Below are 17111 nucleotides of genomic sequence, written 5' to 3' on the forward strand. Positions count from 1 at the left end.
AATTGAACACACAAATTTAAAGTGGAAAAACTTTTCCAAAGAGGATAAAAAACCACGGGCAAATATAATTTTACTATAATTGCAAAAGAATGAAGAGTACAAAAGATGGAGATAAAAACTAAACCCCGAAACCCAAAAAGAAAGAACCCTCAAAAGATAAACAGAGAATTCTCCAAAAGTGTTATAAGTTCTAATCTTTATTGGGTGTATTTTCTAAGGTTGTAAGAGAGCCTATTTATAGGTTAGATTCGTAGGTCAAATCCGCCATCTTTCCCAAAGACCGCCACAGGCTTATCTTGAACTATACAGGGAATTAACTAGGGGTGTTCATTCGGTTAACCGACCCGAAATTACTATAACCGAATTAACCGACCTTCTAAAAATTTTAACCGTTAACCAACCGATTTTTTTAAAAAATTAACCGAACCAAATTTTTTCTTAATAAGGTCGATTAACCGAATTAACCGAAAATTATGTATTTTTATTTTGGTTAAAATTACCCGAATTACCCAATTACCCGAATTACAGAATTAACCGAATTACCGAAAATACCGAATTACAATTTTTTATTTTTATTTTAAAATTTAAAAATTTATAAATTATTAAAGTAAATTGGGTTTTAGACTTTAGTAAATTGGGTTGTCTTTTAGTTTTAGTTTTATTGGATTGGGTAATTGGGTAAACTTTAGTTTTAGTTTTATTGGGTTGGGTAATTGAGTTTGGGTTGGGTTGGATAATTTTATTTATTAATTTTTTCGTTAATCAAAAAATTTGATTAACCGACCGGTTTGAACCGAATTAACCGTTAACCAAAAATCATAAAAAATTAACCGACCCGATCGAAAAATTCGGTTAATCGATCGATTAATCAATTCGATTGGTTAACCGAATTTTTTCGGTTTTACCCGAATTATGCACACCCCTAGAATTAACTGAGTTGAATCTGTGCTTAGAAGCTAGAAGATTTCTAGCCTTCGACTTGTGAACTGCCAAATCAAAACTAACCCGGGTCTAATTTTCACGAACATAGTGCCCTAACTTTTCAAAACCTGCATCCAACAGAGAACCTCTCTTCAATCAAACGGTCATAACTTTCTCCTTCCTATGACTAAGTTGCCTCCGCTCTAAACGAGTTAACTTTGACCTTGTGACAAACGAGGGACATTCGGTTTCACCGATCATTGTAGAACCTTCTAGAATATAAAGATTGCTGATCATTTTACCTTTTAACAAAACAAGTACTCCACGAGGCACCTTGATGCCACTTGACACGATGTTGATTCCTCAACCTTTTGAGACTAAAATACTCAAAGAGATGAGATTCTTTCGTAAATCAGGTGCATACCTGGCATCTGAGAGTGTCCTAATCGTCTCATCGTGTATCTTAATTTTAACAGTATGAATATCAATTACCTTACTGGATAAATTATTTCCAATGCACAAAACTGCACCTTCAACCGAATTGTTTGTGGAAAACCATTTTTTGTTGGAATACATATGGAAATAACATCCCAAATCTAGGATCCACTCGGATGTAAGCTTAGATCTATCGCTCGTTGGCACTAACAAGAAATTATCACCACTTTCATCGGCCAAATTAGCACCAACTACATCTTCATCGTTACTCTTAACAACCCTGTTATTTCACAATTTATAACAATTTGCTTTGACATGACCTAACTTCTTACAACAACAATACCTTTTGTCTCACTTCTTTGATGCTACCAAAGTAGAAACTTGCCTATTTTCCTTGCTATCCAAACCAAACTCATTTTCGAGTTTGTCTTTACTCAAAAAATGACCCTTCACCTCCTCGACCAATAGTTTGTCTCTGCCATAAATCAATGTCTCCCTAAAAGACTTCTATGAAGAGGGTAAAGAGCACAATAATAACTTAGCTTGATCTTTATCGTCAATCTTGACCTCAACATTTTTTAAATCATTCGAAAAAGTAATAAATTGACTAATGTGATCTCTAAGAAGCTCAACTTCATTTATGCGAAACGTAAATAGACGTTGTTTTAACACTAAACGGTTAGCTAGAGACTTAGTCAAATAAAGAGTTTCTAACCTTTTCCATAAGGAGGATGAGGTTTTCTCCTTCAATACCTCATCAATACCCTATTCACAAGGCACAACTGGATTGTAGACAGAGCCTTTTTATCAAGCTCTTCCCATTCTATATGATCTAGATTCTTAGGCTTTTTCCCAATAATGACCTTTTTTAGGTCGGTTTGAACTATGATTGCCATCATTCAAACTTGCCACAGATTCAAATTTGTGACACCATTAAACTTTTCAATGTCAAACCTTATTTTTGCCATCTCTGAACGGGCTGATCTACGAAAATTAAATTAGCTTTAATAGCATTTGTTGGGAATCGGCCCGATTAAGCAATGAACAAATAAAAAATAGTGGAAGATATTGTGAAATTGAACACATAAATTTAATGTGGAAATCCCTTACAAAGAGGATAAAAAATCACGGGCAAAGATAATTTTACTGTAACACTCCAAAATAAGTACTGTGAGTTTTAGGGGTGTTTTAGGGATTTTAGCTTTAGAGTGTTCAAAATTCTTTGACATGGTACACCGTAAATGTTTTCAACTATGGTTTTTAGAAAATTAAATCAATTTCTAAAAATGAGTTTTAAATACCTTTAATTTTGAAAATAAGACTGATTTGTAAAAGAGTCAAAACTTAGAGTTTTTAAGAGGCAATTAGACCAGATTTTCAAATCCAACCTAAAAACCCCCATTTATTGTTTTATTTTTACATTAGTTCTTTTCTATAACTTGTTCTTGTCGTTCCTTTGTTCTTCCAACTCTTCTATCCAATTTTCTTTGCCAAACCTAAATTCCTTTGATTCATATCACTTTCAAAATCATTAAACCTCCATAAATCCAAGAAAATCGCCCTAAAACACCATAGGCTCCTCCATTGTCAAGCTTCTAGGTGTTTTGGGTTTTTGATCAAACACTCAATTTTTCATCAACTAAGGTAACGATTCAATTCCTAGTTAGTTTTAAATGATATCTGATCTTTTAAACGAAATTTTTAGCCATTAAATCACATGTTTTAAATAAAAGTCAAAAATTGGGTCGTTAATGGTGGATTTTGGATAAAAATGTGGTTTCAAAGTATTTTAAACTTGTTTTAACATGATTAGAAGGTTTCTAAACTTACATTAAAGTTTTGTTAATGATTTCTAAGGATTTAATGAATTTTTATGAAAATTTCCATAAACATATCAAAAATTTTGATACCGTGAATTGGGTAGTTTTGCATAGTTTAAAGGTTGAGAATCAATCGTAGGTAAATAAGTAGATGATTGGAATTTGTTTCAGGCAAAAAGATTAAGTATAGACTGAAATATTCGAAATTTAAATTTTCTATGTCGAATATTTTGTTCAAAAGAGAACCTAGCTTAGGTTGGTGTTTTTGGATTGTTTGATGTGAGGCATTGGTTGAATGTTGATTGTGTTGTTGTGTGATTTACTTTGTTGAAGCGTTGGAATCCATAGGACCTTTTACGAGTAGAGATAAAGATAAGGAAAAGCTAATTTGAGCTTTTAGCAAAAACGTAATTGGTAAGTGTTTAGAATAGCTGCTTGTGGACACTATTCAATGCGTTAATTAGGAATTTAGTAGTAGCCTAAACCCTATTGTAAATTCCAAGTGAAAGTTTTCTCATACTCATGAATTTATATGTGAAAATGTGTTGTTAATTTATGGATTATAATGTGACATTATGATATGTGTGATGTTTGTAATAAGCTTATGATGGTTATTGTGAAAGAGTTAATTATGGGCATGATATATGTGCCATATGACAGTGAATATGTTGTGCTTATAATGTGATTCTGCAAAGATAAAGTGCAGTGAATAACAAGTAAATGTGTGTGTTAATAACATATATTTTAGCCTTGTGATACTTGAGACTATTGGATATAGTTGACATGTCATAGTATTGTAAGTACTCACCTATCTGTATATGTGATTTGGACATTGAGACCTTAGGACATGTTGGAGAGATAAGGGAATGTGAGCTAAGCTCCATTCAATAAAACATGTTTGGTGTGTTGGAGAGAGTTACCTTAATGCTTCACTTTTAGGATATGTTTGACTTTATAAGTCTACGTTGTGTGTTGGAGATTTGTGTATCCGATGAGTGATGAGAGTGCCCACTTTTACATTTCATAGCTCAAGTGCCAAATTATCTCAAACTATCATAAAATATGAATGTGTGTGTTGTGATATGTGTTTATATGATATGTGACTATCATGGAAATTGTCTATAACTATGTTTGTATGTATTGTGATGTATATATAAAAGTGTATGCAATGATTTAGTAAATCAACTGTTAAACGTGTGTGTGTAAGTGGAATATGTCAATAAAGATGCGATTATTCTAATTATGCCATGCATGTGTTCTACTAATGCTTGATGACATGTTTGCATGGTAGTTGTTCTAGACATTCACTAAACTTATTGAGCTCACCCACTCCTTTTAAACCCTTAAAGAGTAGTTAAGCGCCGGTGTGAGCGGTGTGGTTCCGAGGGGTGATCCAAGCAAGTTCATTTCACTTATCGTAGGTGTTTATTGTTTATTCAGTTTTGTTTTAGGAATAAGGCAATGAGGTAAAGTTTGTTCGATATTTTCCTGGTTTGATATCAAGGTCGTTTGTAAAATCGGTACCAAATCAGTATTTTATTTCTTATCCAAAAATTAAAACCTAGAAAATATCGATACAATTGAAAAAGTATCGATAAAATTACCCCGAGTATTGATACTTGTTATAGGGTATCAATATCAATTTATGATTCTGACTTCCTGCACATTTGGAAATCACAGAGGTATCATTTTTAAAACCCGAATATCGAAACCTCTGCTCTAGACAGTAATAATTTAGCATATTTAAGCCTATAAATCATTCCAACACAAATCTATTCAACATGCATCTTTTACCATATCAAATAAACATCAAAACGACTATAATCACAGTTTCAAACATCGAGAATAAGTTCAAATGATAATCGGCATAATATGATTCAATTTTCAAAATCCTAAGAGCAATTAAACTATGGAACTTCCAAAATATCATAACAATTATCATTAAAAGTCTACCACACTACCTTATTCCCAAAAAGGAAACAAATAACAATAGTTTGTGCTAGTTTGGGATGTTCCATAGCTTAATTGCTCTTAGGATTTTGTGATTTAAATCGTGTTATGTTGATTACTGCTTAGACTAATTCTCAATGTTGAAACTATTATTATGGTCATTTTGACATTTATTTGATAATGTGATAGTAGCATGATGAATTGGTACAAGTTGGAATGATCTTTATGCTTATGTATGTTGTATTTTTCTGGTCTAAAATAGAGGTATCGATATTCGTGTTGCAAAAAGATACCTCTGTGATTTTGAAATGTGCAGGAAGTCAGAATGTAATTTGGTATCAATACCATATCACGAGTATCGATACTTTGGGTAAAATTACTAATACTTTTCTAAAGGTACTGATAATTTCTAGTGTTTTATTTTTGGGTGAGAAACAGAATGCTGTTTGGTATCGATTTTCCCTTCGATATGATGCTTAAGATATGTTTAGCAATACTTAATGATAATTAAAGAGATTGATTGACTTAGAACCTATATGGTTGTTAAAAAGAAAGTCGTTTTTTTTTTATTTTAGTTCATTTATGCCGTGTGAGACATGAGACGATGGAGTGGCATCCTGATATTCAGGCTCGGTGATCGGGCCAGGTATAGGGTGTTACATTTACTATAATGGAAAAAGACGAAGAGTACAAAAGATGGAGATAAAAACTAAACCTTGAAACCCGAAAACAAAGAACCCTCAGAATATAAACACAAAATTCTCCAAAAGTGTTATGAGATCTAATATTTATTAGGTGTTTTTCTAAGGTTGTAAAAGAGTCTATTTATAGGCTAAATTCGTAGGTCAAATAATAATAAAATAATCTAAACTAATCTGAGTTCAACCGAAACAATTAAATAGAGTTTAACTGGGAGATTATCTCTCAATTTTGACTGAAATATGAGTCATACTCAACACTTAAGAAGTTGAATTGGCAATGAAGAATGAAGCAGGAAGTTGAAAGCCATCAAAACCCATTAACCCATACCATCTACTAACTATCAAAACCCTCCACCACCACCTATCATCTTCATTTCATCCACAAACACCTTCACCATTACCATGACCTCATTCATGAAAAACCTAACAATATCATCCCCTCACAAAATAAACTCACGTTCAAATCAATCAAGAATCCAAGTAAACAACAATTAATAAGGCCCAAAAATTCACAAAGAGCCAAAGATTAGACAATGATCTATGATGGAGGAGCACATATTAGAAAATTGAGCCAATCTAATGGCCGGTGACGGAGATTAAATCTTGGTTAGTTCTAAAGTTGGGAATATTTTGAGATGTTTTCGAAAGGAAGTCATGGTAGAGGTGAAAGTGTTAGTGGATAAAATGAAGATGATGAGTGGTAGTGGAGGCTTTTGATGGATTTTGGTTATAGGCAATGATGACTTTCCACTTCCTACTTCTTTCTTTACTACCAGTTCAACTTCCTAATATGTTAAAAGAAATGGAGAAGTGGGAAAATAGAGGGAGAAGCAAAAGAGAATGGAAAATAAAGAAAAAAATGAGAAAAGTTTAGAGAACATAAAAGAAAAAAATTAAATTGCTCAAAATAAAAAAAATATGGGGACCAATTGTATAATTTAACCTAAATTTTTGTTTGAAATGATGATTTAACGTGCCATGTCAGCTTACGGTACACCGTAAATAACAATTAATGACTTAGTGATTAAAATGTTACAACACAATAACGTAAGTGATTAAAACAAAATATTTCAAACATAAGTGACTAAAATGTAACCTAAAATAAACAAAAGTGACCATGAGTGTAGTTTACCTTAATACAAATAAAATTTATTTTAAATGTTGTTACATCAAAATATTGAGACATCAAAGTTAACAAAAATAAAAATAAAAAATACACCTTTGTTGGTAAAAAACTCTTCTATCAATGATCGAAAGGTAACAATAGCTTCTTGCTTGTACCTCTACTATATCGAATAGATAAAAACTATTGGAATGCACTTTTGAACTTTTCAAAGAGTTTTCAAAATTCCCTTATGCGGTTGGATTTAAAATTTTGGGTATGAGATACATTATTTGCTTCTTCTTTTTTGTTCAAAACTCTCTTTGAAAAACAATAAACACGTAGACGATATTTAAGGATTTAGTCAAAATGTGATATCGTCCATCATAAACATGATATTAGTTTCCTTTTAAAATCCAACATCATCTTTTTTTTAATCAAAATTTATGAAATATCATTTTAATATGTTTGGTAAGGCAAATTTATTAAATTAATTCACATATTTTACATTATTTTAATTGGACTCTCTATATAAATGCATCAAGCATGTGCACATACTATATTTAATTTTAAATCTGTCAAGTTAAATTTAGTATGAGAATATTTCTATAATTAATTTAACTTGTGTGATTGGTTAAATATAGTCACATTTTTTTTAGTTCCGATCGTTTCAACTATAAGGTATGACCCTGTAGAATCCTATAAATGTTTTCAATAATATTAAAACATTCCTAATATTACAAAGAGTGTGTCATCTAACATTGTGTCATTGCTACCCAAGCTGTGGGAAGTCATGGTCTAACATAACCTTTTTGTGATAATATTAGTATATATTATATCCCTTTGTCCATGATATCTAGATTAACCACAAGTCATAGAGCAATCAAACATGTATAGTCTTATATTTTATTTCTTGAATCTCAAGTAGACTAAAATAAACAAATGAGTCTGATATCTCATATCAACTCATTTGAGCACGATCATGCATTTCTAGTCTCGCTCAATCAAAGAGTTCAAGATATCCTTCCATTATGTAAGAGGGATAAAATGCTTCTTAACCATTCATATCTCACCATATAGTTTGTAGTATTATAGCACAACCATTTACGAAAGACATTAGACTCTATCAAAGTATATGACTCCTGCGGTTGGAACTATGATGACTCTAGTCTAAGGATCATACACACTGTTATCACTATGAGAATTGTTGTGATTAATATATAATAATTCAAGAAACATTCTTATGGTGGGTCAGTCCATTACATTGTTCTGTAATATGTACTCATACGTTGATGTTTTGAAAATAATCATATTATTCTCGAGATTTTATTATTAATCAATTTATTTAATATATAAAAATAGAGACCAAAAATAATAATGGCAATACCTTTTATTAATAAATTAGTTAAATGAATATGCTATTATAATCATCTCATGATTCATCTTTAGACATATTTTAATCATTTGTAAGTTGAATAAAGGCTTATACGACCTCTCAAGCTTGATTCAAGAAATTGAAGAAACTTTATTGTGTCTGTGCTAGGATTTAAGTTCTCTATAACTAATTCCTCAATATTTGTAAGAAGAGGGCAACGCTCATGTGCCTTTTTCATTGTTTATGTAAATGGTTTTGTTTTGATTGATTAAATAATTCAACAACTTGACCAACAATTCTCCTAGAAAGACCTAAGAGACTTGAGTTAATTTCTTGGCATTAAAGTAAGTTCTATTGGGGCAAATCAGTACCGACACCAATGGTTACTGCACCAGTACTTCATAGTCATAGGTGATGAAAGCACCAACAGATGCTACAAAATACAAAAGTACTGTTAAGGCTCTTCAATAAATTTCTTTGACTCGACCTGACATCATGTATAACATGGATAAAGTGAATCAATTTATGCAAGAACCATCGATGAAACAATCGTCATTTGTTGGCCTTTGAAGAAAGAGAATGAGAACATGTCGATATTAGAAGCTGAATACATAAGTCTAGCTAACACAACAGCTGATGTGACCATGTGTTGAGTTTTAAACTGATTGGAACACTTGTGATTTGGTGCCAAAATGCAAGTGCAATGTATATTGCTGCCAATCTAGTATTACATGTTACAATGGATGTATGTCACGAGGCTAGATCTTTCATCTTGTGATCTGTGTGGCCTTAGGCGATCCGTTCGTTCCAAACTCGCCTAAGTCAACCTAACCACCTCAAGTGAGGATTCCTTTAGAATTCCTCCAAGGCACCGATTTGTATAGCGGAAGAAATTGTGCCAAAAGAAGCTACAAAAGAACAACAGAAAGCCATAAAAAGAATGCATGAGAGGTGTTTGAGTAAATGCTCTCCAAGAATTCTATTACTCTTAAGAATTCAAGTTACAATGGATAATTTACAAGTGGGGGGAGGCTCTCTATTTATAGTTGAGCTCCCCCAAAACCTACAGTTCGGATTAAATTACATTGACAGACGAGATTAGCCTATTCCTTGATTTTAGGGATTTACAAGATTACATAATATCAAATCAAATCTAATCTTTACAATATATGATTCCTATCAATCTTCTAAGATTAGTTCCCATATTTACCAAGGTAGCCTATGTTGGCATATCTTTATCATTGGACCACCCAAGCTTCAATTTGATAGGCTTCTCCAACAATTCTTTGAATCAGGCCAATTCTCCTGGACTAAATGATCCTCATCTAATCGATATACCTCCATGGTATGCATCTTGTACCATGGTCACAGGCTTTGCACTTTGGCCCTTGACATGTACATTTTGTTAAGGAGAAACTGGTACGGGGATAACTTTTGAGTGAATTATGTAGGAGCCAGGGAACAAGTTCCAGATATCTTTACAAAACCCCTGATAGGCTATTGGTATGTTCTCCAGAACAATGCCAGTCAAATATTGTGTACGGCAATAGGAAAGGAGATAAGTGACGGGGGAATAGTGGAATACAAATAGGAGTTAAGCTGATCAAGGTTAGCTTAACGTGTCAAGTCCGTTAAGCTGAGGGTTGTTTTCTGAGCGGAAAAGCATATATTTTCCCAATAAACAACTAATTCTTGAGGAAAATTCTCTCAAGTCTTCCTTGATTTCTTTTCATTTTCTGCTTTGCTTCATGTTTCGATCTATTACTTGGTCATGCTTAGCAACTTAGCCAGTTATGAACTGAATAATTACATTGATGGTTTCAAATCAAACATCAGTCACCTTGAAAATTACAACAAGAGGAAGAAACAGAATCTAACAATGTGGTCTATTGTCCTCTCCATATTAAACAAAATGCCAATAAATTGCTTACAAAGATCAAAATTGTATTGTTAAAACAAACCAGATTGTAGTATTTAGGTCGGGAAATATTTTCCAAGTTTCACTAAAGTAACCGATAAGTTTTCTAAACTAAATTACCAATGACAATAACATCTGGGTCCAAGGGGCATGACGGGTCTATGAACTTGGCAAAAGTCGACCGTTGTGCATCTTGTCAAGCAATTTCTGGGCATCAGGCCTCCTTAGAAGACCTTTGTTATTTGGTAAACCGGTACCTAAACAAACAGGACACACCAGTTTCCCCCGACCTGCACACAGTAGCAGCCAGTGATCAGTTACATAAAAAATTCTTGTATATGGACAATTTGAAAAGGAACATAAAATTTAGAAGAAAATTTCATGACAGTTTAGAATCTCAAGCTACACAATCAGTATATGTTAAACATAAAACAGACATCGTTCTTTGCTACATGCTTATGCATCCTTGTTTATACTCAATAGAATTGGACAATAACAGCAACTAGATCACAGAAAGGTGCGTATTCAGCTTATTTGTCATCAAGTATCATAACAAATGCAATTCCTGCTGTATTCTGAGGTACTGACATGAACACATGTTCATGATTACCAATTGCTTTTAAGAGTAACCCCTAGGCAATCAACCATCACGTGGATCTTCAGATAAGTGCATGCTCAAGGCAAGTCGTATAGCAATCCAAAACAAGAAAAACTAAAAATAGTTGGTTGCTATAGCAAATTAAGAAGTAATGTTAGGGGAAGAAGACTGCATACCATAACAGTTCGGACATTCAGTAAACTCGTAAACATCCTTAGCACGTTTCCTGTTGAGAGCTTTCCATTTTCCTGTACCACCACACATATCACCTAAATAAAGAACAGGTTAAAATCTTGTGAATCAAAAAGAGGATTAACAATTTCACTACTGATGTCTGCAAGTTTTTTCTTCTTCTACTTCAGACATGAATAAAAAGAACATGTTAACAAGTCAACAACAGAAGAGACAATTATATGTGATGAATAAACTAAAATATAAATTCGAGCCAAAATACTTGCATTCAAAGAGCACTTTCGCTGAAAGATCAATATAATTTGATTAGAAATAAGGGTCCCATGACAGTCAGCCTTGCAGCACAACTAATCCCCGCAGGACAAAGAAGAAAATAAACTACTCTAACCGGTTTGTTAGGTGGCTATTATCTAATACATAGAAATCAATAGGTGCGAGGAATTTTGCGCCATTGAAGACTAATCTTTTTATCATACAAGACAAGCAACCAGTAAATCATAAACAAGAGTTTGTATGTCTTTTGCCGATGTCAGGAAGCAGGGTAAAGGACAATCTCAAAAAGATTATAAGATGCATACAAGGGTGGTTCACTTGGTTAGACAACAAAGTATCATACAAAATAAACTGCAAAAGTGAAACTCACAAAGTACAGCACCACTCCCTGCACAATTGCGGCATACAGCCCTTTCATTCCCATCCATAGCCATTGCTGATACTGCAGAAGCAGAGCTGCTAGAACTGCTGATTAAAGCTAGGCTTGAACATAAGCATGTAAGACACATACGCCGTGATGTTGGCAACTCAGCTGCCTGCAGAAAAAGTTGGAACCTATTAACACTATAAACAATGTAGTAAATAATGAAGATTCTAACCAATTAGTGCAAATCAGACATATAAAATGGCTTTAGACTCTTTGGTTTCTGAAACAAATAAAAGATGGTGTGTGAGTAGTGAATTTGAAGAGTACTAACAAAATAGATGTTGGAAAACAAATAAGTGAAACCTTCTTCTTAGCAGGTTCCAATGAATCATTTGAAACTCCAGTTGTACAGCTCTCATTCTCCAAATCAGATCTTATCTGAGCTGAAACAAACCTTGAGCTTGCTGTCGTTAAAGCAATGAAAGACGGTGTTCAAAACACTTGTATTGTTAAAGGAAATCATAAAAACAAAAATACATGCTTTGGCAGCAAAAGGTGCAACACCTCAAATTCATAGCTAATTGGAAAATCAAACATGAATGGATAAATTCAACATGTTTCTTTTCAAATAAATTGTATCATGATCCAGGAATTTAACAAAAAATTCATATTATGAAATTACTTCGACTTCTAATCCGATTTTCAGTTGCAAAAATGGAGCCATCCTTTACATCCACACTCAAACCATTTAACAGCACCCAATTCACTGGGGAAAAAAATCTGTACAAAAAACTTTCCATAAATTCTTTAGAAAAAAGATTAATTACACTCAATGTTCTAATCCTTGAGCATCTTACACAACTTGCTACTTAGCTAATTCATATAAACAATGTACCAACTGTTAATCTTTTTAAAAGTTAACAGAAAGGGATAAGATATCTTTAAGGAACTGACCTAAAATGGAAATAATTTTAATAACTATCTAAAGTTTCAGAATTTGGATAAAAAGGTTTAGCCTGAATGTACAAAAAGAAAACCCCATGAACATAATATTATATGTGAAACTTCCATTGAAAGGAAATGAAAAGTTAAAAACAGGGCGTAGCTCCATTTCACAAATATAGATAACTAAATATATAGACAAGGAAAGAACTTACAGTGAGGCGGGGAAGGTTTTAAAGTGAAAGAAGGGAGGTGTGGAATTGAAGAAAGATTGGGAGAAGAGTAAGCCATAACTAGACTCTTCTCTGATATTCACAATGTTTGGATAAAAAGGTTTAGCTTGAGTTCCTTTAAGCAGCTGATAATGCCATGCTGGAGCTACCCATGTATTCAATTTTTGTTGCAAATGGAAAAAGGTTAAAGTTTAGCAGATACCTAGTCTAAGTGAAACGAAAGAAAGGAAGATTGGATTGAGAGGCTTTGATTGAATTGGATTTTCAATTTGCTTATTTTGGCTTGGAGAATTATCTGATATTCTGTGTGAACTCAATGTTTCCTTCCACTAAGCTTCTGTCACCTCTGCACCCGTATCCTATTTCTTTGGATAATGTGATACAAAGTCATCCTTAATCACACAAAAATATAGGGTAAATTACACCTAACATTACCAAACTATTAATAAATTTATATTTTAATCATTTAACTTTGTCGAAACCACTTTTTTTGAAAAACAAAAAAATTAGTTGTCGACTTATTAAAATGAAAAAATTGGAGTCGCCACAGATCTTTTAATGAGGTGTGATCGGATCACCTTGAAAAATGATTTTAGGTCTACGAATTTTGAGAAAATAGGTTCGGGAGTCGGTTACGCACGAGGAAGGGTTAGCACCCTCATAACGCCCAAAATTGGTACCGAATTAATTGTTTAATGTCTTGGTGTCGAGAATTTGAAAAGATTTTAAAATACGATCCTTTGAAAAGAAAATTTGAATAAAATGAATTGAATGATGAGGCTCACTCATTTCAAAGAAATAAATTGTCACATTCAGTAAGTTACAGTGCAATATTTTATATATATATATATATATATATATATATAAGAAGAAGAAGAAAACCACAATGATGCTAATAATAATAGTAGTAATAACAGTAAATTAATTAATAAGCTGACTAATAAAAGGATTAAATCATAATTAAAATATAATTAACGGGAAACAATGAGATTAAAAACAAGGTGGAGGACCATGCTGCAATACTCGAATTACATGGGGGCCTGATTGGGAAATATCCCGCTTCCCCAAAACGCAGCGTTGCAAGCTGGGTTGAGATGAAACAATCAACGAAAATGCAGAGCAAAATTAGAAAGAATGAAAAGGATCGATTTGAACACACCACAAAAATAGAAAGGACCATTTGCGCAAATCGCCCAACAGAGGTCAAAACATGCGGATCCTTCCACGTGTTTGTCCACTTGCAAGTTCTTTGGGGTTAATCGACCAATACTGTACCGTTTAGGGCCATCAAACAGGCCCTAAACGGTGCTGCTTTCTGACTATATAAAACCCCCTCATAACCCTAAAATCAGAACCCTGTGTCAGTTTACAAACCGACTGAAATCAGTCCCCAAGGTTGCCCCTCTAGCGCCGTTCTCAGGCCAAAACCAAACCTAGCCTCTCCAGTATCCACGAAACCGACGAGAACGACGGCGGGATCATAGAGGTGTATACTCTCACCCTTTTAACTTATTCGCGTTGTATATTAAAAAAAGTAAAAGAGGAAAATGAAAACCGATGAAAAAAAGAAATCGAAATCTACCTTTAATATATTTTTTTGTATTGATTTCGTGAATGTTTTTTTTTTACATTCAATCTCTCGTTTTTTACATCCGTTCTTCTCCCTTTTTTTTTGAAACTATTTGCAATCCGTTTATATACCGAAAGAAAAATACAAAATAATAATAAAAAGAAAAAAAATTAAATTTGTCCTTCTTTTCGCTATTTTTGTTGTTTTTCTTTCTGCTTCTTCGTGTGCTGTTGGTTTTCTGCAGGTGTACAGAGGCCGTACGGTGACGTGGAGGGCGGTGCTGGAAGCTGTTGGGCGCACGACAGCTAGGGTAGATAGCGCTTTAGGGTTTCCCTTTATGTTGTAATCGGGTTTGGGTTAGGCTAATTTGGGCTGGGGTTGGCTTAATTGGGCTTAGTTCATTGGGTTCATTGGGTATTTGGATTTTGTAATCGGGTTTGGGCTTAATTTATTTTGGTTTGTTATATGGACTGATATTATTGGACTTTTATTATATATATAATTTTTATATTTGGGTTTTAATATTTATATCGGGCCGGGCAAATTTGGGTTTGTACAACTTCAAAAATTTACAAAATATCATTGAACTATTCAAAATATTTATCTAAAAATTATATAAAAATTAAATGAACTTTTAGTTGGATTGATAAAGTTAAGAGTTTGATAATTTAAATCCTTTCATTTGTGGGTTTTATTGATTTTATATAAAATAAAATAAAAACATAAAAATAATAATTTACTTAGTTAAAAATATTCTAATCATTACTTAATTAAGTTAATATTCGATTAATTCGTAATATTAACTTAATAAAAATTTAATATATAATATAAATAACACAAAATTATATAAATATAACCTATTTTAAGCTTGAAAAAAAAAACATATGAACACAAATATTACAAATATAAAAATCGTCCTATCTAATTCCTGCCAATCTTTGCCATCTAGGGGTTGAAAAAATATTATCTTTGAAAAGTCTAATTAATTATAGGAAGTTGGTGCCTTTTGAAAGCTCAAATATATTCTATATTGTCGTCAGCCTTCCAGGGGCGAATGCAAAGGGTAGAAGGGTTCAATCTTACAAATAAAAAATTACATTTAAGTTTCCTCAAATATTATTAAATTACAAATAGCCAAAGTGGAAATTTACCATGAATATATAATTTCATTATTTAGATAAGGACTAAATTGATAATTTTCAATTTTATTGAAGGGATCAAAGTAGTTTTTCTTACCTACCCTTAAATTTGCCTTCAACTTTAGGTATCCAGTATAACCTACCTTATTTTCTCCACATATTTTGATAAAAACAATTTGGAGCTTTTAATAGCCCGTTAATTTATCGTAAACCGAAATTAATACTAAATATTAATTTTTATTAATTTTTCTTTGAACTATAATTAAAATATTATTTTAATTTTTTAAAAATTTCTTAACAATAATTTTAAAAATTTAAAAAAATCTTAAAAATATAAATTATTAAAACTATTAAAAATATGTTAAAATATATTTTAAAAATTAGAATTTTTAAGGAAATTTAATATTATTAGGCTTTTAATTAAGTTAAGGATTGATTTGGATGAGAACGAAAATTTTAGCATTATTGGGTTTTATTTATATCTTATTTCCGATTTTTCTTTCAGAAAAACTAAATTAGTACAGTTTTCTAGAGTATATATATTAAAAGTTCACATTTTCTTGCAAATTTCTAAAGTTTAACTAATTTTTTAATTATAATTTTTTTGAATTTTCTAAAACTTAACTAAAATTCTCATTTTATATTCTTTTAATATTTTTTTGAATTTTAAAAACATAATTGATATATTTCACAATTTTCTATATTTTTATTTTAAAATTCAATATTTCATATTTTATATTTTTAGAATTTTATATATATATATTAACAAGGAAGCCATGGTCATATTGTAATTGACTGAAAAGTGCCATATGGTATGTCAAAAGTTTTACTAATAAAATCTGTTTAACGACGAGAATAAATTCAAAAATATTTTATTTAATTTCAATTTTGTTTTGAAATAAAATAAAAATAGAATAAAATTCATTAAACTGTGGAATAAATCTCAAAAGATTTTATTCAAATTTTTTCTTTTTCGCCTTGGTGTCTCGTTCGTCTCGAATTAGAGAATTGCAAATACTAAAATCATCTTAAGATTATTAAACAAAACACGTTAATGAGCAAATGCATATATAGATAAAAAAACTATTTATATAAGATAAGATAAAATAAATAATTTGTATTTAAAATATCAAATACAAAAAACCAATAAATAAGATTAGAAAACTAGAAATTGAATAAAGAATCAAATTTTACTAGATGTTGAGGCCTGTTTTACACAGTTTCCTTAAGACAAATTTGGCTGCTCCTACAGTACTAGGAGAAACGTTAGTCGACTGTCTCCCAAGATACAACAACACGATGATTGAAGCAGTTGCACCTCTGTAGAGATCAACGAACGAACCTTGCTTCTTCTTTTTTTCTAGTACTAGAATGTTGGGAAATATTGAGAGGAAAACAGAAGAATTTCTGAGAGCAAAATAAACTCGGTTTTTGAGATTCTGTAAGTGTCAAAAATTTCTGAAGAATTCTTAGGTATTTATAGGCATTCAATATGGAGAAATTTTAGAAATATCCATAATTAAAGATACAAAATCTGCATTAAAGGAGCAATTAAATCAATTGAGAAAAATTAAA

General features: G+C 31.9%; 1 protein-coding gene across 1 annotated transcript; it reads right to left on the minus strand.

Moving 5' to 3' along the window:
• Positions 1 to 10095: 10095 nt before the first annotated feature.
• On the minus strand, positions 10096 to 13190 carry LOC105790865 (protein PHOTOSYSTEM I ASSEMBLY 2, chloroplastic). Its single transcript, XM_012618653.2, has 5 exons — positions 12810 to 13190; positions 12016 to 12116; positions 11656 to 11821; positions 10997 to 11089; positions 10096 to 10512 (listed from the first exon to the last, which is right to left on the minus strand). Exons 1-5 carry the CDS (start codon positions 12883 to 12885, stop codon positions 10382 to 10384), a joined length of 567 nt encoding a protein of 188 aa, XP_012474107.1. The 5' UTR covers positions 12886 to 13190; the 3' UTR covers positions 10096 to 10381.
• Between the last annotated feature and the right edge of the window lie 3921 nt (positions 13191 to 17111).

Source organism: Gossypium raimondii, chromosome 8 (assembly GCF_025698545.1).
Source record: "Gossypium raimondii isolate GPD5lz chromosome 8, ASM2569854v1, whole genome shotgun sequence".
Classification (NCBI taxonomy): Eukaryota; Viridiplantae; Streptophyta; class Magnoliopsida; order Malvales; family Malvaceae; genus Gossypium; species Gossypium raimondii.